This window comes from Babylonia areolata, chromosome 23 (assembly GCF_041734735.1).
Source record: "Babylonia areolata isolate BAREFJ2019XMU chromosome 23, ASM4173473v1, whole genome shotgun sequence".
NCBI classification, from domain to species: domain Eukaryota; kingdom Metazoa; phylum Mollusca; class Gastropoda; order Neogastropoda; family Buccinidae; genus Babylonia; species Babylonia areolata.
The window spans coordinates 46,771,187-46,793,724 of record NC_134898.1 but is presented as its reverse complement, the minus strand read 5'-3'; the positions used below and the strand labels follow the sequence as shown (position 1 = coordinate 46,793,724).

The following is a 22,538-nucleotide window of genomic DNA, read 5'->3' as shown; positions in this document are numbered from 1 at the left end:
ACAGACTGAATAACCATAAAACATGAAAAGCAGCATTAAACTTCCAGCTAAAACACCACCCTGTACGCAAAATACCAGATCCACTAGCAGGCTACAGCAGCAAGTCTACTCACTGAAAGGTGGTTCACATTAGTCTTGTACATAGCACTACATTTTGGGAGTATTGACCCTGTCAGTCTCCCATCCCAGTTCCTATCCATTTGAGCCGACATTCTAGCACCTTTTGAGCCACAAGACATGTGAATTTCAGGCTTCAGATGAAACCTGGTGCTAGTCTCACACAAACCAGTGCACACTGATTTGCATGATGGTCTGGGAGTCTTGACTGCAGCTTGGCAGTCTAAGTCATTCTCCCTCTTCCAACATTGACCAGGAATCCCTGGATCAGGTGGCATGGGCAGCAGCACCCATTCATCTCGGCATGGATCATCACCATTGCAGTCACCTACTGAATGGCTCTTCATCAGTTTATCTGAAATCCTTTCTTTCAGTTTATGATCCTGCCCCTTGAGACCATTGTGGAAGTCTCTGTGTATTTCATTGTGGGAAACCTTGCTCTTTACTTTGGGGAAATCCTTACCCTTGTGGTTTGGGGAAATCCTATTCCCCACTGCTGACTGGATTTTTCCTTTCCTGACTTTCTTCTTTTTCTTTTTGCCCACAGCCCTGTTCTTAACTAAAACATCTCTCTGACCAACTAGACCTGACACTAGCCCCTGCATGGACCTGAATTTTCCCTCTAACAACAACAGTTTGTCCCCCAGTCGTGCCATCTGTTCCCTGGCCTGTTGCTGTTGTTGGTCCTCTTCCAGCTCTCTCTGCAGCCTCAGGGCTTCATCTCTGGCCTGGATGAAGGTGGTTTGAGGCTCTTGCCTCACTACCTGGCGCAGCTCCCTTTTCAACAAGGCATTCCGGAGGCCACTGATGAAGTGGTCCCTCAGCATGTCAGCGGTGAGGGCCCCAGTCGTCTTCATCTGGATGGTTCTCTCCATGCTGCGCAGAGCATGAGAGTAGTCCATGATGGACTCCTCCGGCTGCTGTACCCTGCTGAAAAGTATGGACAGTAGTGTGGTGACACGCCGTCCATCACCGAACACCCCCAGCAGAATGCCGGTCACCTTCTCTGGGGTGTTGGTGTCCTCCAGGTCCCGCAGCATCAGCTCCCTGCGTGCGGTTCCCTGCAGATGGCTGTAGATGAAGTATGCAGCCATCTCGTCTCCCATGGGGTATGCGGCCAGGACCCTCTCCGCCTCAGTGACGAAGTCCTCAGCCGACGTCTCGCCTGGCTCACCAGTAAATACTGGCAGTGTGGGTGCCGCACACCACTGCATGGGTGACTGCTGTGCTGTGGTAGTAGACATGGTCATCCTTGGGCTGGGTTGGGCTGTGTGCTGCTAAAGCTAAGAGACACCTCACCTGCTGATCCTGTCGGCGACGCCAAGTTGTTAAAAGGGGGGGTAGAGTAGTGGTGGGGATAGGGGTTGGTGGTTGTACGGGTAGGTGTAGAAGGTGAAGAGGTAGAGTAGAATAACAACAGAGGATAGGTGCACAATCCACTCTCTCCTCGTACCACAGCAGGGTCTTTTAGAAAGATGAATTGAGGTGTTTATTTCTCTAACTTAACAGCACACCTGGAACACACACAATATTAAAACCCAGGTTAAATCAATACCAAAACATATGCTAAACATAATTGCACTGATGTAACAGAACATCATTATGTTGTCTGGACAAGTAAACAATTCCACAAATAACCTTTCTCCATTCTGACACTCAATGTCTAGCCGTACACTCTCTCCTCAAAGAGATCTATGTAAAAATGTAAAACAAGCTTCATATAGCTTCATATAGCTTACCATCAACAATCAGTGGCACATAAGTTAATGTGCACCAAATATATGACTAACAAATACTAACTCCCAGTGTTTAACTCCTGTCAAACCACCATAGAATAATAGCTGTCACACCAAGTATGTGGCAGACAATTACAAACTCCTAGTGTTTAACTTCAGTTAAATCACCATACAGTAATAGCTGTTTCCATTAAGACTGAACAAATCTGTACTTTGTCTCTGCAAAGTATCTCACTGGTAAAATGTTTACATGGGAATCATATAGTTACCAAGTAATTTGGTAAATATATAGCAACCTGTGTGCACCAACATAGGACTGCCTGTCAGTGGTCTCAAATCTTATTGAACACATACAGCTATGTGTTACCCCACTGGCATATAACACATGACTACAGCACATGGTAATCACAACTACCAAGTCACACATGTTCCCCATGTTGCATTATCACCCATGTGCACACACATGGAAAAGCATGAACATACAGTTAGCCTGTAGATTTGTTCACCTTGAATATAACCATCACCACCTAACATACAAAATAGGTATGTCATGCCTCAAAATAATTCCAACTGTTACAACCAAAACATTCTACACAGATGCAACCCACACATAATCTCTGTGTTTCTTTGTGTCTAAATGCTTACATTGACACACAATTGACACAACAATTGACACACCACTGACATGTTACTGAACATTATCATTTATGTAAGCCAAGATGCACAACCTGTAAACCCAAACATGATGTCCAAGCATCATACCATAATATCAACCTGTAGGAAACAGGAAAGGGGGGGGGGAGGGGGGGATACCCAAATACCCTAAACCAGTACTCCATTTAGTCATGTATTGGCTACATTGTGTATTTTAACCACTTTTCCCTCAGTCACCAGCCTCAAATACAATTAAGCCATACACATGCGGGCTATGCTCTCTCACAAGTCATGGTATCTGCATCAACACATTCCAGTTACATTAACTGTGCAATACCACATCAGCCAAAAGTGTCATAATGTTCTTGTGATACAACATTACAATTCGACAAACTCCAAACTGTTTCCAAAAACCAGAAAGTAAATTGCCAACAAACCAAATTACCAGTACAAGCATTACTCACAGCCCCAACGTTTCAGGGTTCACTTTATATTCATGTAGCAGAACACAATCCCACTGAGCCAGTGTGTTAGTTACAGAATCCAAGTATAACATAAATCAAGCATTCAACTAAGTCTGAAAAATAGATGCTAGTTTGACACTCACAGCCCCCATGGTACTGTCTTGACCGTCTGGCTCTCCTGGCCTGCTTCAAGGAAGGAAAAGAAAGAAACCCCACTTGCCTATTCATTTTATCCTCTTCACAAGCTGGCACCGCATGCAAACTATCTTCTGACCCAGAACGTTTCCAATTGGCTGAAGTTAACAGACCAATCCGGGACCAACCATGCTAGACTTGCACATTCAACACTTTTCTCACAGAACCCAGCATTGTCAAGGAGGAGGGGAGGGGAGGGGGGGGGTGATGAAAAGAGGAAGGGAAGGAGGAGGAAAGATCGCCCAGCCCTGATTCTGTTCTAAACAGCTCATGATAAACACACCACACCATGTGGTGACCATTGAGGCAGATGCCATCCTGCCAGAGATCGACATGGGGGGGTAAGGAGGGGGGTTGGGGGGGGGGGAGGGGGGGACGGGGTTGAGGGTGATGGGAGTGGAAGGGAAAAGGGCAGGGGAGTGTATAGGAAGAGAATGGTCAGAGGAGATACCATCTTTACTTAGTATTTCTTGATAACTTGCTCCCTCTGTACTTGGCCAAGGGAAGGGGGGAAAGGGAGAGAGGGTATGGGGAGGGGTGTTGGTGGGGATAGATGCCATGAAAGGGGGGTGGGGGGAGAAGAGTAGGGAGGTAGGAAGGAGGGGTCCATCAGTGCGCAGTGTGTCTGAGAAAATCCCATGCTTCCACCATAGGCGCCTGACACACTATAACACCCAGTTCCCTCCAACCCTCCATTCATTCACATCTCCCACCCCTTCTAACTGATAATTCTCAAATGTATTCATAAATACTTTAACAAAATGTCAATTTTCAATCACCGATATATGTGACGGGACATTAAACAAAATTCCTCCCCCCCACACACGCACACATACACACACAGACGGTGACACACACAACTTACTCGAACACGCACACACAATCTCCAAAGCATAAATGGCAAAACATAACAAGAAGGATAGCTTTATTATCTCATTAAGAAAAAGACATCAGGTGCGGCAAAATAAACGAAGACACTCACTGAACACAACCCCCCCACCCCCTCCCGTTAACCCCATTAAAATGACTTATATTAAAAAGCAGCAAATTCACACGGTTCCGTGGTTACGGATTGTCTCCAATCGTGTTCAAACAGCAAATTCAACACGAAATTTAGTCATTTTTGCATCTGCTGGTAAAACGTTGATCACATGACTCACACTCGTTTTGCGTATATCCGCCAACTTGAAACCTTCGGACCGCAACCCAGGGAAATTCACCCAAAGACGACGCTCCGCCATCTTTTTTCAGAAATTCCTCACAAAAGATTGCATTATTTCAAGACACTTGGCTTACTATAAAGGTACGTTGTAATCATATGATGTTTTAATTGCAGCGTTAAACATTTGTATGTATTTTAATGTTATTTATAAATAGCATGATAACATTTATAGCCGTTTCGACAGAACTGTGATTGTTTTTCCTTTTAGTGTCCCAAACGTTTCATGCTCTGAGGTTGGCGAGGTTATAAATCATATTAAAATGTTCCAAATTCAGTGTATTGATCAGCTTCTTATGCTAGCCTTCGTTGTTTCGACAGTCGCATTTTGTCCTCGGTGTTTATAATATACAATTTCAGTTGCCATGTGTCAGTTTAGCGAGTGGCAGTAAATCAAATCTCACCGGAAAGGCAAGCAAATGACTTGGCCAGCGCGCCACACTCCGGACTTCGGCCATTGTTTTGCGACACACGTGGGCGGCCTGTTTGACTAAATACTGACAGTTTAGAATTAATAATTTTGGTTCGATTGTTGTGCATTTCATCCAACACACCACAATTTCGCTCGTTATACACGTCCCCGTTATCCAGCTTAACTAATAAAAGTGTTTTTGTTTTAAACTGATATTGTTTTTCATGACTCCTGTGCAGTCAGTAACACTAACACAACAGTCAAAGTGCCAGGGATTAGGCATACATAATTTTTGTTTGAAGTGAAAAGGCCTGCATTACTATAATTATGAAGCCTTTTTCTACCGTGAAATGGGTAAACTTCCTGTCATAATTATTAAATCTGATGCTTTTGTTCTGTATGAAATTTGAAAGTGTGTCTCAAGAAAAGAAACTAATTTGTGTTGGATAGTTATGCGTGAAGAAAAACAAAAAAATAAAGCACTTACCAGTTTGCATTCATGTCTAGTCTTCTTCAGTCAAGTTTGAGAGGCAGACACTTTATTTGAGAAAGCCTATATATGATTTATATTTCTTATTCAAACCAAAGTATTGGGGGGAATTTTTTTTAATGTAAAAAGTGTTTTTATAGAGCAGTTAAAAAAAAGTTCTTGAATCAGTTTGCTCATTATTTATAGATCATCAGTGAAAAGCCAGTGTGAAGGAGGTGAAACTAGACTGAGTAACTTGCAGTAACTCACTGTGTAAGTGCAAAAGTACTTGGGAATTAAGTGTACTGTATAGCTTGTGATTAGGACAACACTTATATATATATATATATATATATATATATATATATATATATATATATATGAATACATTGAAAAAAAGGTCTAGTGCTGACTTAAAACATATTAAAGAATTTTGCATGCTGTGAGTGATTTCTATGAATTTTCCATATTTTGATGTAACCTTGCCAGCTGAAATTATCATTATTACTAATATTAGATGGGATTTACAGACTCAGAATGATCAAATGAGAAATAAGAAGTGTGCACTCTCACCCAGTATACAAGGAGATAACTTCGGGGTGTGCAGTGAAACTAGTATGGCACATTGAACATGATGATTGCTGTATGTTAATGATAGCAAGACTGTGGGTATTTAGAGAGAAGCACACAAAGTTTGCAAATTATGCTCATGGTTGCAATGTCTTAAGTGTTTGTGCAGTGTATGGGTTTCTTTTTTTCAATTCTGCAAATGCGTACCCCCCAACCATCCCCCCCACCCCCCTCCACACACACTATCTTTCAGTAGTGCTTCTGCTGCATAAAAATCAACAGCAAAGCTGTTGCAAAGATTATTTAAGTTACTTCATACTTGCATTTTTTGAAAATATAATATTATATAGTTTGCCCAATATCTCATTTTGGCTCATGTGGCACAGAATTAATGAAACTTTAAAAACTAAAGAACGTAAGGGACAGTTTGATGTTACATACTTTTTTTTTGCTACATTCTCAGAAATGTTTGGCTATAGGCTAAAAGCCTTTTGCCCTCATAATCAGAGTCCAATTATGTGCTTTTGGATCACTTGTTGTGAACAGACCCTTGTTTAAATCAGGCATAGTGTATACTACATTTAGTATACTACATTACTGAAGGTACATTTTTTTTCTCTAGTTTAGCCAGTTGAGTGCCTATAAGACATCAGCTGACCTACAAAAAGTGTTGCCATAGTGCCTGTAAGACGTCCACTGACGTCCTGCATATGTTCTGATTTTTCCTTCATTGGAGTTTTGTTCAGTTCACATAAACAGACTCCGAACGGTTAGTTTGATATGTCTGGATTATGAAAATACTATTTAAATGAAATACATCAGGTAGAAGACCACTTTCTACTCAATAATGATTTGCTACCTGATAGATAAGCTTACACAAATAAATAAATAAATAATAACTATAATGTAAAAAAAAAAAGAAAGAAAAAAAAAAGATAAATAAGCAAACATGTAAATCATGAAGACACACATTCACATATACACCCACACATGCATAACAGATATGCACCGAACATGCAGTTTCACAGATATGAAAGCACAGTCGAATACATATAAACGTACATGAGCTCCAACACACACACACACACACTTAGCGCGTTGGGTTGCGCTGCTGGTCGGGCATCTGCTTGGCGGGTGTGGTGTGGCGTGTGTGGGTTTGTTCGGGCGCAGTGGCGCCTCCTTGAGCTACTGAAACTGAATTCTCCCGGCATAACCACTCAGCTTCACGTCTTCAGTTTCCGTCAGGGAGGCGACACTGTGGTCGGGCGGATCCATGTGCTCTGCACCGCATCTGCTAGGCGGATGCCTGACGGCAGCATGGCCAGGCGCGCTTGTCAGGCCTTGAGTGCATGCTTATATATTTGTGTACCTATCCTCTGAGAATGATCTGAGAATTGTGTGGGTGTATGTATGAATGTGTGTCTTCATGTTTTACATTTATTTGCTTATTTATCATCATTGTTGTCTTATTTATTTATCTATTTATTTATTTATTATTATTATTATTTTATTATTATCATTACTACTACCTTTTTATATCATAATTATTATTTATTTATTTATGTAAGATTATCTATTATTTATTCACCTTTTTTTTTCTTTCTTTCTTTTTTTTTTTCTTTTTTTTTTTTTCTCAAGGCTTGACTAAGCGCGTTGGGTTACGCTGCTGGTCAGGCATCTGCTTGGCAGATGTGGTGTAGCGTATATGGATTTGTCCGAACGCAGTGACGCCTCCTTGAGCTACTGAAACTGAAACTGAAACTTGCTACCTGACCACATGATATGGACATGGAAAAGGGGGTTGCATCATCTACAAAAAAGGCATTGAAAACTGTGTCCAGTAAAGGAGGTTGTTAAAATCAGCAGATTTACACAATTCTGAAAGCTGTGCTTGTGATTATGGACAGCTGGAGCGATGGAGAAGGATCTCTCTTGTCTGATGATTGGATTGAAAATGAAGGTGATTGACAACAACAGTGATGAAACTGACAGCCCATTTGATGGTAATTCAGTCCGTCTATCCAATCAGACAGCGTTTTTGAACAGTGGCTATGACTGACAGAATATGTGCAGCAAGTGTTGGAAGAAGGGGAGGAGAGGGAGAGGAAAGACGAGAGGTCGAATGCCAGCCAGGGGATATGAAGTGGGTGTGGCAGTTGGACGCCAGCATACTCACATTTCAATGCAGACTGCAGGAAATCGACAACCTGAACCACAGGGAGAGCATGTTCCTACTCTGAGAGAGCCACCCTTTTTTTTCTTTTTTTTTTCTGCTTGTAGTTTCATTTGTTTTCATATCGAAGTGGATTTTTCTCAAATTGGTTCAAACAGTGGAACATGTCCTCAGTTCGTGCAAAGTGGCGTTGAGCCAAGGACGGTACACATAGAGGCACAATCAAGTGCTAAAAGAAATTGCACATGTGGTGAGCACTGTCCAAGGAGCACCAACCCCACCAGAAGTTCCTGTAGAGTTCCGCTTGGCAGAAGGCAATAAAGTCTGGCCCAGAACAGCATCCAAAGTTTCCAAAGCATGGAAACGTGGGCTGCTTGATGGTGCCAAAGATTGGGAATGCTCAGTTGACCTACCAGAGGGGAAGAAACACCCAGAAATCATCAGCAAGAGCGGCATGAGACCTGACATGGTACTCCTCTCCAAGGCAACGAAACAAGCGATTCTGATTGAGCTCACTGTGCCATATGGAAGCATAATGGAGGAAGCCCACATCTACAAGACCGAGAAGTATGCTAGTCTAGCCAGCAGCCTGAGAGAATCTGGCTTCCAAGCCAAAGTCCTCGCTGTAGAGACTGGTGCAAGAGGGTTTGTGGGCGCATCTGCCTACAGCCTCATGAAACAGCTGTCAGTTTCTGGCAGAGAGAGGACATGGGCTCTCAAGGCAATGGCAGAAGCAGCAGAAAAGAGCTCCAGCTGGACCTGGTCCAGGAGGAATAAAAGTAAACTTCATAAGGATTAAATTTCCCTACTCAAACTAGGTGTACGATAGCTCAGTGGTTAAAACGTCTGCCAGAAAAGGTGACTCGGTTCTGAAGTGGTGACCACCCTGGAGGTGTGGGTTCAAACCTGCTGAGGACCAGGGGGAAAAAAAGAAGAAAAAAAAAGAGAAAAGGCGGCAATACAAGGGCTTCCAGGAGTCATGACCTGGGTGGGGGGCCTGGCCCCTTAGAGTGTAAGGAGTTAAGGGCCGAAACACTTGTCTGAGGGGGTTTCTTCCCTGAAGACCTTGGACTGTCCAGCTCTCCCTAGAGTTTCTTATCACTTCTACAGAATTTTGCGAGGGACAACCCTTTTGTTGCCTTGGGTTCTGCAATGTGAGCCAAGTGCATGCTGTACACGGCACCTCAGTTTATTGTCTCATCCGTTTGACTAGCGTCCAGACCACAACTCAGGGTCTAGTGGAGGGGTAGAAAATATTTAGTATTAAATCAAATGATTGTTTATGTATGCATTCAATTGTGCTTTTTCAATTTGTAGTTGACTCCTTGCGAATCATTCTCACAAATTAGAAACAATTCATATAAATTATTATATAACATTTACACCGCACCCTGGAGTACAAATAGTCATACATTGATACTAATGTACTCACACACACTCAAACTCTCTCTCCCAGACACACACACATACCTGTAGAAATTGTTAGGCAGACGCTTTCATTGTTTCAGTTTATTGAGTTTTGTCTTTTGAACTTTTTTGTTGGAAACCTTTGTCATTTAGTGATTTACCCCATGAATATTTTATGCAAAATATTTAAACCAGAGCTACTGAAAAAAACATTTAAATGCTGTCACTTTTTGATTCACTTATGAAAATGATAATAATGATACTGATAATGATGATAATAATGATAATGAATTCCTTGTTTGGTTTACAGTTCTTGGCCTCCAGTGATCATCATGGCCTATCTTCAGAGGAAGAACATTCCTCGTCACCAGCGCATGTGCATGGTGTGCTCCCAGGCCTGTTCCTACTCCTACAAGTTCTGCAGCCACTGCTGCTTGTGGGTGCACAACAACTGCGATGCAGTGGTTGAGGAGAAGCTGCTGCAGTTTGAACGTCTTTCCTTGGACTTCCCTTACATCTGCAGAAAGTGCCGATCGGATGATGAAGGGAACTTCGACTTCACAAAATGCTTGCAGCGTCTTCATAAGGTAAAGTGTTTAGGCTTGATGCATGTTTTTTGTGTGTGTGATGAATTTGAGAGAAAGGAATGGTTTGATTGCCCATACATTACCGTGACTTATTGGTGCAGACACTGACAAGGGTCTGATTCCTGACCTGTGCAAAATACTGGTTGATACATATAGTATCATGGAGGATGAAATTGAAAGTACATTCAGAAAGTTACTGCTCTGCCTCTTCGGAGTTCATGATCTACTGGCTTACACCCTTAAAAAAATCACACATCAGTGGTGCAAAAGTGCCATCAGTGTGAAGCCCTGGAATGTTTTAACTTGATTTTGTATGTTCAGTGAACAATTGTTTAGTTATTTGTGTCAGTCATGATTTGTACATCATTATACATGAGTGGGAGTGCTTCCATATTGTTAAGTCTGTATGGGTAGTTTGGCTTAAAAAAAAAATCTTTTGTTTTCTTCCTTTAATTTTTTTTTGTTTCAGTATAAAGATATGAACTTGAGTTACGCGGCCCACCATAGTGTGTTCTGTAATGTTTTCCAACTGTGTGTTTCAGGCTGCCACTGAAGGAATGAAAAGGCTGAGGTCGTGTGTGAAGCGAGTTGCTTTAAAAAAAACAACTTTTGTTTCCTTCCTTTATTTTTCTTTGTTTCAGTATAAAGATATGAACTTGAGTATAAAGATATGAACTTGAGTTAAGCGGCCTACTGTAGTGTGTCCTGTAATGTTTTCCAACTGTGTGTTTCAGGCTGCCACTGAAGGAATAAAAAAGCTGAGGTCGTGTGTGAAGCGAGAACTTCTCTTCCTTGACGGACACTTTGTTGGATTTTCCGGAGTGGGCAGCCTGGCTGTGGACAGCGCAGCACAGTTCCTGATGCAGAACTATCTCACCAATGACAAAGGCATCCCAGCAGCCACTTCAGCCATGGACCACGTGCTGTTTCGGGCCGTCTCTCTGGCAGTTTGCGCCAAAGACTGTCTGGCTTGTGAGCTTCGTGTGCGCACCTGCATCGAGATGGTGACCTTCGAGCAGTACTACCGATACCAGAAGAACCATGAGCAGCTGGCCCGCTTTGCTCCAGACTACAATGAGAGCTGCATTGACTGTGGCCTGATAGACGAAGGTTCTTCTGTGTGGACCATGTCGGCACTGGCCAGCGTCATCCGACGCCCCATCATGTCTGTCTACCCCAGCGTGAATGGCAATTCTGATCCTGCTGTGGCGGCCTTGAACCGTCTGTTCACACCCCGGGAGGGCGAGGTCAACTGCCAGCTGGTGAGGATCCTGTGGACCAGCATCAGTGGCGAGATATCGCCAGGCAAGTGGAAACCCAATCACTTCGTGCCCATCTTTGACCAGCAGAAGGCAGAGTCTCCCGCAAAAACCCCACGCAAACGCCCGGCTTCTGAAATCGATTCCAGTCAGGAGATGGACGACTTTGAGACAGTGGAGGATGAGGATGGTGTCGGCGAACAAGCCCCGGTGGAAATGGTGCAGCTGGAGAAGGCAGAAGGTGGCCAGCCTATTGAGTACGGGAAGTTCATGGATGTCTTTGAGGCCTTTGAGAAAATCACAACAGCCATTGAAGTTCATGCAGACATTCCCAGAGGAGTGAAAGAGAATGTCTGGTTTTTAATTGACAACAGTCACAATGTAAGGCACCCAGAAAGGAGAAACACTTTCTTTGATGACTGTGGGGTCTGGGATTCCAGACAGGGTTCGGTGGCCAAAAGCTACCTGCTGTTGGATGACGCTGACAATACCATTCTGTGCACTCTCAAACTGCATGATGGTCTGTATCGGAAACATCTGAAGAGCAACAGCAAGAATGAGTGGGTGGTGCTTGATCCTCAGCCTGACCCAAACAGAGTGGTTGTCTGTCACCGGTACTATGCCTTCTTGAAGCGCTGCAGCTCGTACAAACGACGGGTCATCTGGTTTGACATGCCGCACGCTGAGGACAAAGGCAGTGAGGTCGCCTTGGTGGAGTACATTGGGAATTTCCCAGGGTTCACGAGGCCCATACACGGCAATGCAAAACGGGGAAGAGGAGGCAAGAGCAACTATGTGCGAACGGACCCCAAGCTTTTGGACGAAATTGCCAAGGAGATCAGGAGTGGCAACAACACGAAGCCGATGAAAATGTACAAACAAATCCAAGACAAACTAGGGCCCAGCTGCACACTGCGTGATGCGAGACAGATCAGGAACCTGAAGTATTCCGTCCTGAAGCGGTTGAAGAAGGAACAGAGGGTGGAGGTGGGCAGCAAGATGGACCAGGAGATGACCGTGGTCCAGGCGGACACCCCAACGGAGATCAGCATCATCGAGGAGAGTGGCTCCCCAGTGGTGGTCAATGAAGGGGCTGTGGAGGACTCAGCCACCCCCTTCAAGGTGATCATCCAACATGAGCAGGCAGACGCGTCAACCACAATGGAGTCGTACGAGAGCATGGCGGGCATCACGCAGGGCCGGCTGGTGGAGCTGGAGGAGGGGCAGCAGGCCATCAGCTTCATGAACACCGATGCCAACGGCATTCCCTGACCCCAACACCCAGACCATCATCATGGTTAGCAACCTCAAAGACTTGGAGAGCCTGACAGGTGGGGAGGTGGTGGTGGGTCAGACCATGTAGGCCTGGACGTGGGCAAGGTGGGCAGAGTGCCAGTGGACTTTCCATTCTTTGGTGTTGAAAGGCAATGTGGGCTGTGCTAGTGTTGATTGTTGATGGCATGGTGAGATGAATGCTAGTGGCCCGTGCTCACTTTCTTCAGTGTTGAAGGCAAGATGGGCCAAGTGCTAGTGGCCTGTGTGCACTTTCCCTCTTTTGGATTGAAGGCAAGGTGGGCTGTGTGCTTGTGTTGATTGTTGAAGGCAAGGTGGGCTGTGTGCTTGTGTTGATTGTTGAAGGCAAGGTGGGCTGTGTGCTGGTGTTGATTGTTGAAGGCAAGGTGAGCTGTGTGCTAGTGTTGATTGTTGAAGGCAAGGTGGGCTGTGTGCTAGTGTTGATTGTTGAAGGCAAGGTGAGCTGTGTGCTGGTGTTGATTGTTGAAGGCAAGGTGAGCTGTGTGCTAGTGTTGATTGTTGAAGGCAAGGTGGGCTGTGTGCTAGTGTTGATTGTTGAAGGCAAGCTGAGCTGTGTGCTAGTGTTGATTGTTGAAGGCAAGCTGAGCTGAGTCAGTGAGTGCTAGTGGCCTGTGAACACTTTCCTTCTTTGTTATTGAACTTGAAGGCAATTCTGTGAACACTGAGGGCAGACTTTAAAAACAAAACAAAAAAAACAAGTGTTTTTTGTTGTTGTTTTTTTAATGCATGAATTGATAGCTGGCTTGAACTGTTGATGCATGATATGGGAGTATTATACTTTTTTTTTTAGTGGTGATGTCACAGAAGTTCCAGTTTGTGGTCTTTGAAGAACGACATTTAAGAAGGGTGAAATGTGGAATTATTCAGTAGCATCCAGTTCGCTGTCTTACTCTGTCAGTTGTCATTTGAGACAGATCCGAAAGTCTGTGTCCAAAGTCTTGATGTCTTGTGTAGACTTCAGAATTGTGGAGATAATGACAAAATGATACGGTGCAAAAGTTTATCATTCACAAGTGAAATTATAATGGTGTGTGCTTTTTTCTTTTTTTCCTTCATACAGTTAACGTGTTACTTAAATAAATTTGTAAAGTCATGAAGACGATCATTAGTAGATTTTAATAAAAAGGTAGAAAAGTTTTAATATTTCTTCAAGACCACACTTTGTGTGTTTTCTGTTGATAAATTCATCCTTTCATGACAATACGTAGACAAACTGATTATTCAGTAGGATCTAGGAAATCCTCTTTTTTGTGTTACCTTTGTAATTGTATGTAAGCCAAACTTTTGTTTTTCCAGATTTATAAATGATCAAACTGGATAAGATTAATTCTAAAGAGTGATGGGTAGTCTCAATAGTAGGTTGGAAATTTTTTTTTGGAAATTGTTTTCTTTAGCACCTAATCATTATAATCATGCAGAGCTGAAACAGCGCTGTAATGTTCAATAACTTGAAAGTGGTACATGACTGACCTCCTCTGCAGCTCAGTTTTTCTTGAAAATAGCAACAGATCTACTGATGCATCATCCACCCATGGCCATTCAAATGTTCGTACTGTGTATCAGTCATCAGTGTAAGAAGGGGAACAGGATCAGTGTATTGAGAAGTGTAGGGAAGTGGAGTGTTATTGCTCATAATGTGCTACAATATGAATCTGTGGTACATCTCCCACAAGAGGATGACCTAGTCTTTTACCTGTCATCATATCAAAGAGCAGTTATTGTCACATCTGTTTTCTGGTGTGTACCCATGTTCCCTCATTGATGTACATCATGTGTGAATGAGAATCTCGGTCTTTACAGTTGTGTGTGTGTGTGAGAGAGATTGATTGATTGATTGATGATTTATTGTCAAAAGCATTTACAGCCATTTTGACAAGGGGGGGATTACAAAAAACTAATTAAGCAAATACCACGAAACACACACCGCAACAACTGTACGCAAGAAAAGGGTAGGGAAAAAGAACATGTGGACCATCCACGGTCATAATTCATTTGCTTATATAATAATTAGTGAATCCGTTTATTCATTAGCATTAGGGTTCATCTGTATATAATTACGTACCTTTTACTTGATTCTTTATACTGTCTGCCTATTTTCTAGTGCTTTCTGCCTACAGTTAAGTGCTACGGTAAGAAATTTTGACATAACTGTTACCATCACTTCGTTCTCGTTTTTTAGCACGTGTTGCATGCGGGTCAAGTCATCAACGGGACTTGTGAGAGAGAGAGAGAGAGAGAGACCTTGTAATTTGATCTAGTATTGAAATGGGTTAGATTAAATATTGGGACTGGGATGGGATAATGGGAAAGGAAAAATTATAGACACTTAAGATTGTGTGAATGAGTGATGCAGAAAAATAAAAATGAAGTTAATAAGAATTTTACCTGTTATCTTTTTTTGATCTGTAGTGTCATGTGCTTGGAAGGATGTAAATAAACAGTAAAGACACAGGTAGATCTCTCTCTTGAGAGAGTGGTATCGATGGCTGTCTTAAGGTCTGTATAAATTTATTAATTGCTTCTTGACAGTTGTCATTTTTTTGCCATGCATGACCTTTTCATTGCCATGGGTTCTTTTACATTGTGCATGCTTCACACAGGACATCAGTTTATTGTCTCACCTGAATGATGGTACCATGCAGACTTGTACCATATGTCACAATTTATTTTGGGATTGGTCACTGAACCAGTTCGCTCTGGATATTTAACATACAGTACATGTATGAAGATTGAAGTCTCCCAATTTTAGCACTTTCTCACAAACTGACACATTGATTTATAACGGTCTTTCTTTTCTTTTTGTTTTCTCAAATTGGAAACTTACTCTAAGTTGGAAGTAACATTAATACATGCACCTCGTTCTGCCAAAAAAATTCTGGAACATTATTCTGAATACTAAGATTTCACCCTGAAAAAGAAAGGCATTCATGCATAAAAAATGCTGTTGTGGTTTGTTTTTTCTCTCAATCAAAATGAAGACCTTACACTATTATAGTATTAACATTAGCCCCAAATCTCATTCAATAGCATATTTTCCACTCACGAGCACTTGTGAAAAACATCTTGCACACAATTCGCTTTAAGAATGTGCACACACACACTCACAATTGTACAATATAAACATCCGTTTTCTCATTCAAACAGCAAATGAAAATTTGATTTGTATGAGTTTATATTCAAACTGCATTTTGTGCCAGAACTACAATAAAAACACTATTATGACACATTTGAACACAAGCTTCTCCAAATTACATGTCATGCATTAACGTATTTCATTACAACAGTTCAAGACATAAAAAAAATATTACGATATAAATTTTTCATAAACTGTTTCCAATGATTTTTTTTTTAATTCAACAGAAACCAAATATGTAAATGAATCCTGTTCAATAGATGTTTACCTTTGTAAGTTCAAGTAGAAAGTCATCCTGTTGGCCTCAACTTTTGCAAGTAAATGCATCATGAACAGGTCATTTGCTACATTTACACTTACAGGTCAGCTCTATAAAATTATCTACTTTGCGAAGAGAATAGCTGACTGAAGGTGCCTCAGGGCTTGCCATGGAAGTATCAAAACCAAACATTTTGGCATGCTCTTCCAACACACCATGAACATCAGGCTACTTTCACATTAAGCCCAGCCAGTTGCTGTCAGCCTGACACAGCAACACACACACAGCCAGATGCTGTCAGCTAGAAACCATTAAGGCATTCTCCAAATGGAAGAAACAAATATTATTGGGATTCACACTACTACTAGTACTTATCATTGAATAGTTCTTCCTCTAGGATTGGACCAGCCATCCATCTCACCTGTCTACACGAGACAAATCAAAATGTTGGGCTGGAGATGACTGGTGGCCAGAGTAAACACTTGCCGCCAGTTTGCATGGCAGGAAAGAGCAAAATAATTGATGTGTGCACAAATCTCGGCCAGTTGCCGTCAGCTGCTGGCATTGACTGGCTGCGATTAGTGTGAACATAGCCCATCACACCACACAGATATATACTGGCTATTATCTGAATCAGATAAGTTAAATTTTATTGGAAAATGTATAAAGAAAAAAAAAAGCATCAGTAAGGACAGAGGGTTAGACTAGGAGTTTGTTTCTCTTCAAGAAAGTGCTTGAGAAATGTTCACGTTCTGGATCTTTAATTGTAAACATGTCATACATGCTGTTGTGGGGGAAAACTATCAATTACTTTTTGAATGTGAGACTTTCAGGAAAAATTATTTGAAGATATTGAAATTTTCTTTAATCATTAAAAACAGTTTGTTTCAGTCCCATTGGACATTTGCTTTAATGTATATATATATAGATAGATAGATATTTTTTTTAGCCAAGTTATGTTAGCCAAGTTTGCAGCTGACATTGTATTAAGCTCTCAATCTTACAAATGAAAATAATAAAAGTTAATATTTGACTGAACTAGTTTTAAGCCTCATCAGTCTGGAAACAAAAATAATGCACAATGTATACAAGTCAAACGTTTTTCACCATCTGTTTGGTGAACTTGTTTTATGGAAACAAAATACATGCATACAAATCATAATGCATGAATTTATATAATAATCATTCGGTAAACTACTGTAAATCTACAGTATAAAGCATTTTGAAGCACCTTGCAAAACAACCAAAATACAAAAGAATTCAAACACGTCATACAGCAGAATGCACACGAAAACCATACTGAAAACAGTTGTGACTAATGTGAGTAAACCCACACTTTTGCTTCCTGTGGCTTAAGCACAACTATTTCAAGATTTCCAACTGTTCATGTCCAAATATGTAATCAATTCTCTAAGTCTGATTTTTTTTTTTTTCACCACGTGTATAACTCTAATGACACTGATATGAATAATTCAAAACATATATTAACATGCTGATAGCTGAAAGACCATGAATGAACTGTACAAGATCGTTCACTGGCATGGCAACCCAGCACACAATGCACCAACCTGATCAAGGAAGCAAGAACAATCCAGATCTCTTTACTCAAGTCAGGCTTTCTTTGCCTACATCTCTGCTAGACTGTGTAACATTACACCAACTCAACTTGCACGCAATTCTGTTTGTCACCATAACAATTGAATCTGTTCACCAGCTCTCATTTTGTAAACAAGTCAGTCTGCTACGAATGTTTGCTATTCAACATGCTTTCAACACAGTATTGCAAATACTCTACAATATGTAGACAAATGAAGCATTGCACAATAAATGGCTGGAGGACCAATGGGTGAATAAGTAGCACAATATACAGCTGCACAGCAGAAATGTGAAAGGGTCCAACAACAAATGAAGTGGAAATTTCTTCTGAAACATACTGTGTCTGGAGAACAAGAGTACGTACACATGTGCTCAGCTGCAGGAGATGGGTATATATATATACAACTTCAGTACATACTACATGCATCATGATGATAAACACAGCTGTAATATGTAAAGTAATATGAGGATTTTCAATAAGTTATGATATGTAATGTAACTTGTGAAGCAATAAAAGAATTTGTCACATCATGATAATCACAACTTTCGTCATAGCATTCGCACATATTTTCAACACCATCTGGACTTTGAATTTTGAACTGCAAGGCAATGTGTACAGCCAGGGTGACTGCATTTCTCAAAGCAACATTGAACTGAGCAGATGTGATTTTCGTGCAATGATTCTGAGCAACTTTCGAAAAGGCATGCCTTCAGAAGAATGCTTTTTGAGTTTGTCTGCGTGTTTTGAGAAACAATCTCCTTTCATCCCGTTTCCAGGGCCACAGTTTGCAGGTGATAAATTTATCTTTATTCTTATCTGTCTATTATAATCAATGTGCAGTATAGTAGGCTATGTTTATAATTATATTCAAATAATGTTTCTTAATCTTTCTGTTTTTACATAAAGAATACTAGTTATTACCTGCAGTGTGTGGATGTATGTATGAAACAGTGTATGTGATATTTTTTTACACTTGTATCTTCGTAATATTCATAAAAGCTGTTGTTGACTTTTACAGTTATGGTCCCCATGTTGTTTACTTGTCTATGTTGTGATAATGCACCTGACCAAATTTCTCCAGTTGGAGATAATAAAGTTATTCTTATCTTATACGTATAATTTTAGCTCAGAAAACTGACATTTGAAGATGACAACCATACCAGCTGTCCAGTGAGAGTGGTGGCAAGGCCAAAGGCAAGGCAAGGCAAGGCAAGGCAAGGCAAAAGGCTTATTTCTTGTGCCCCCTGTAGTCATTAAAATGTTATATGTCTTTTACACATACCATACAAACAAAAAGAGTGATGTCAAAAGAATAAAGAGAAAAACAAAAAAGTCCATTCGCGCAAACATGGAAATACACATTAATAAGTAATTCATCTTCAACCATTAACAACAGACATAACCGAAAGGAACTACAAATAGGAGGAACAAGTGATTTAAGTTTCAACAATATTCTTTTGTTTTTTTCAGAAAACAATAACGTAGAATTTAGTGGAGTTTGGGAGGTTTCTAAAATATCTGGATAAACACTTTTGTCTAACACTTTCAAAAAAAGGACATATAAACAAATAGTGAAAATCATCAGCAATGTCGTTTGTGGAACATATATCACAGATTCTTTCATTTCCAGGTAAACTCTTACATTTTTACTGACGGCAATATTATGACCATGGCAAAGGCACTGATCAAGGACAATGCCAGAATTACAAACCAGGAAACATATACTGCAGGAACTGGGCTTTTTTTTTTTTCATTGGGAAGCCTGTGTATAGTTCTGCATGATCAGCTTGGCATCAGCTGTTGGGTCCCTCAGTGCTTAACTGAAGAGGCCAAGAGGGTTAGAGTAGAATGGTGAACCTATATGCCGAGGAAATTCGTTGGAGGACGTTCAAAGTGAACCTGGGAATTCCTCTGGTGATGAAATATGGGTCTTTAAATATGACCCAGAAACCAAGCAACAGTTTTGTGTGGGTCTTCCCAGGTAAGGACCCACCTGTAAAGTTCAAGAGATCAAGGAGGGCTGGTAAACGAATGATGGTGAGCTTCTTCTGCAAACCTGGCCATGTAGCCAACAGTATCTCTCTGGAGGAAAAGAAGACAGTGACTCCCATCTGGTTTATCAACTACTGCCTACCCAAGGTCTTCGAGGAATGGTGCAAGCGCAGCCCACGCATGGCTACCTGCAACCTGCTGCTGCACCATGAAAACACCAGCACACACACTGCAACAGCAACTCCTTGCCTTTGTGGCTGAAAGCAATGTGAAGTTAGCCTCCCATCCACCTTACTTGACCAAACCAGACCCTTGTGACTGGTTTCTGTTCCCCTTCGTCAAGAAGCAGCTGCAGGGAAAGAAGGTCCAGACCTCAGAAAATGCCTGAGCTCACTTTGTAGGTGTTCATTTCCACCATGCCCCAGCGTGACAAGTGGTTTGAGAGGATGACCCAGTGAATCAGGGCTGAGGGAGGGTACTTTGAGACTGGCCTGGCCTGCTTGCCGGTAGGTGTTCTCAGAAAGCCAGTTATCAGAACTTACTGAACAGCCCTCATACAAGGGACTATGCAACACATGTATTATAATGAACATAGTTGCATAACATAATTCTGCTGCATAAGTAGAGCTCAGCACAAAATGGTTATAAAGTACTTAACACAATGGGACTGTTTGTGCAAGTAATGAACACAGTTGTATAATTACATAGCAGAATTGGCAGTAGGAAATAAAATTCATATAATGCACTTAACACGCTGTAAGAAATAAAATTTATACAATGTACCAACACAAAGGGACTATCTGTGCAATAAATGAATACAACAGTACAAAATCATTACATAGCATAATCAACACAAAAGGGTAAAGTGCTGTACAATTACTTTGGCAGGAAGTCAGTAACCGGACTGTGAGTCACAGAAATTGGTGAACTTGTGATAAAAACACCATACATCAAATCTTTCTTTTTTTTTAAGCACGAAAATCTCAGAACTAAAACTATCAAATGATAAATGCACACCCCCAGATACACACACACAAAAGAAAGGAAAACCAAAAACTAAACGAATTTGCTGCAAGTCATACGCTTCTGCAGGACAGTTAATATATGAAATGCATCATATAATGAGCTGCATTATCAAAGATGGCATCAGCAATTTATCAAACAATATTATTCTTTTTTTTTTTTTTTTTTTAAAGGAAAAAAAAAAGATCATCTTTGTTTCAGCAGTCTGAAAACTCTGGCTCGATCCAGATTTCTGAATTTTACAACAAATGGTTTTTTAGATCGTGTTTCAGAGCACAGAATGGAAGGAAAAACAAAGCCCAAATAAAGACAAAGGCAGTGAAAATCCTTTTCTCCTTCTGCACTCATGAACTGCAACTCTCACATTCACTCAATTCAAACTGTATGCAGGCTTCCATGTGTACAACTTGTTTTTACTGTACTTGTTCCAAATGCTGTAACCCCTTTTCAGGGGAGAAATATGCTGCTAATGTTCACGTTTCCATAAACCTCCAAACACAGATGACCCCGGTTATTTGTATTTGTATTTCTTTTTATCACAACAGATTTCTCTGTGTGAAATTCGGGCTGCTCTCCCCAAGGAGAGCGCGTCGCTACACTACAGCACCACCCATTTTTTTGTGTTTTTTCCTGCGTGCAGTTTTATTTGTTTTTCCTATCGAAGTGGGTTTTTCTACAGAATTTTGCCAGGAACAACCCTTTTGTTGCCGTGGGTATTTTTATGTGCGCCAAGTGCATGCTGCACACGGGACCTCGGTTTATTGTCTCATTCCGAATGACTAGTGTCCAGACCACCACTCAAGGTCTAGTGAAGGGGGAGAAAATATTGGCGGCTGAGCCGTGATTCGAACCAGGCGCTAAATTCTCTCGCTTCCTAGGCGGACACGTTACCTCCAGGCCATCACTCCTATAATCAATGTTTATGTTTTATTTTGCGTGAGTTTGCAAAGGCAGTGGTGGGTCTTTACTCACATCTGTTCATTTGGGAGACTTGAGAATATCTCCTCCAAGGGCCTCTGGCAAGCAAGAAGATGGAAGAAGTAGGAAAAGTTTGTGGTGATAACCTCTTTCAACTTTAAAACTCTCTCTTCCAAAACGTTCACGGTATGGAATTTTACAGTTAACATTCATTTCTGCATGAACATTACAAACTGGAAATCAAGAGATTCACAAGTGTTTTGAACTGACACTGTAACACTGCAGTGATTTTTTTAAAGATAATAGTACTACTGTGATCATTGACCTCACCAATGTCGAAATAAAAACATCAACAACAAAAACCCCAGAAAAACTGAACAAATTTCCTTCTACTATATGTGAGTAAATGACAAGCCATTTTTTGGCCAACCTGTCTGTGTTTTAATTACAAAAAAAAAGAAAAAAAGGCGGCATTGCACTATGCTGATGTTCCCTCCTCAGGTACAGCTGTTTAAATGCCATGCAGAAAATTATGTTCCTAAAAACAATCTGTGTACAAACAATAATGATCTCTTTGATTCACCATAAAGTATTGGAGCAAATAAATTAATCGCAAGGCAAATAAAGAAAAAAAAACAATGAAAAAACAAAAAAACTTTACCCCCCAAAACAAAAAAAAAAAGAAAAAAAAGAAAATAAAACATACCCTAGCCATTTTCTAAAAATCCTAAGCTGTCACCACACAAATGGACAGGACGTGAGGTAAACTTTGGTCACAACGGTTTGACTGGGTCCTTGCTGCGAGTTTTCTGGGGTAGGTGAGGGGAGGAGTAGAGGATGGGGATGCCCGTGACCTGCAGGAAGCTGCCCGCAGTGAACCTCATGGGGATGTAGCCATCCACATTGGCTCCCAGAACCAGTGCCTCCCCGTCTGGTGAAAAAAAAGTTTCAGTTCTGTATTTTATTGTATTTTTTTTGTGTATTGTACTGTATTGGTTTCAGTTTTGTATTGTATTGTACTGTATTGCATTGCTCTTTTT

General features: G+C 41.2%; 2 protein-coding genes across 4 annotated transcripts in view; one reads left to right on the top strand and one right to left on the bottom strand.

Moving 5' to 3' along the window:
• The first annotated feature begins 4,365 nt into the window (after positions 1-4,365).
• On the top strand, positions 4,366-14,088 carry LOC143297990 (uncharacterized). Of its 2 annotated transcripts, none has more exons than XM_076610627.1 (3): positions 4,366-4,469; positions 9,727-10,003; positions 10,738-14,088. In XM_076610627.1, the coding sequence occupies exons 2-3, from the start codon at positions 9,749-9,751 to the stop codon at positions 12,532-12,534; spliced, it is 2,052 nt and encodes a 683-aa protein (XP_076466742.1). In that variant the 5' UTR covers positions 4,366-4,469; positions 9,727-9,748; the 3' UTR covers positions 12,535-14,088. The 2 variants fall into 2 exon arrangements, with proteins under 2 accessions (XP_076466742.1, XP_076466743.1); XM_076610628.1 differs by lacking the exon at positions 4,366-4,469 and adding an exon at positions 4,602-4,858.
• A 1,128-nt stretch (positions 14,089-15,216) lies between these two features.
• Positions 15,217-22,538, bottom strand: part of LOC143297799 (uncharacterized) — a 50,168-nt gene continuing 42,846 nt past the window's right edge. For both annotated transcript variants that reach the window (XM_076610296.1, XM_076610298.1), the window contains exon 16: positions 15,217-22,429. In XM_076610296.1, the coding sequence (XP_076466411.1) occupies positions 22,272-22,429 (158 nt within the window). In that variant the 3' untranslated portion in view covers positions 15,217-22,271. The remainder of the gene's footprint in view (positions 22,430-22,538) is intronic.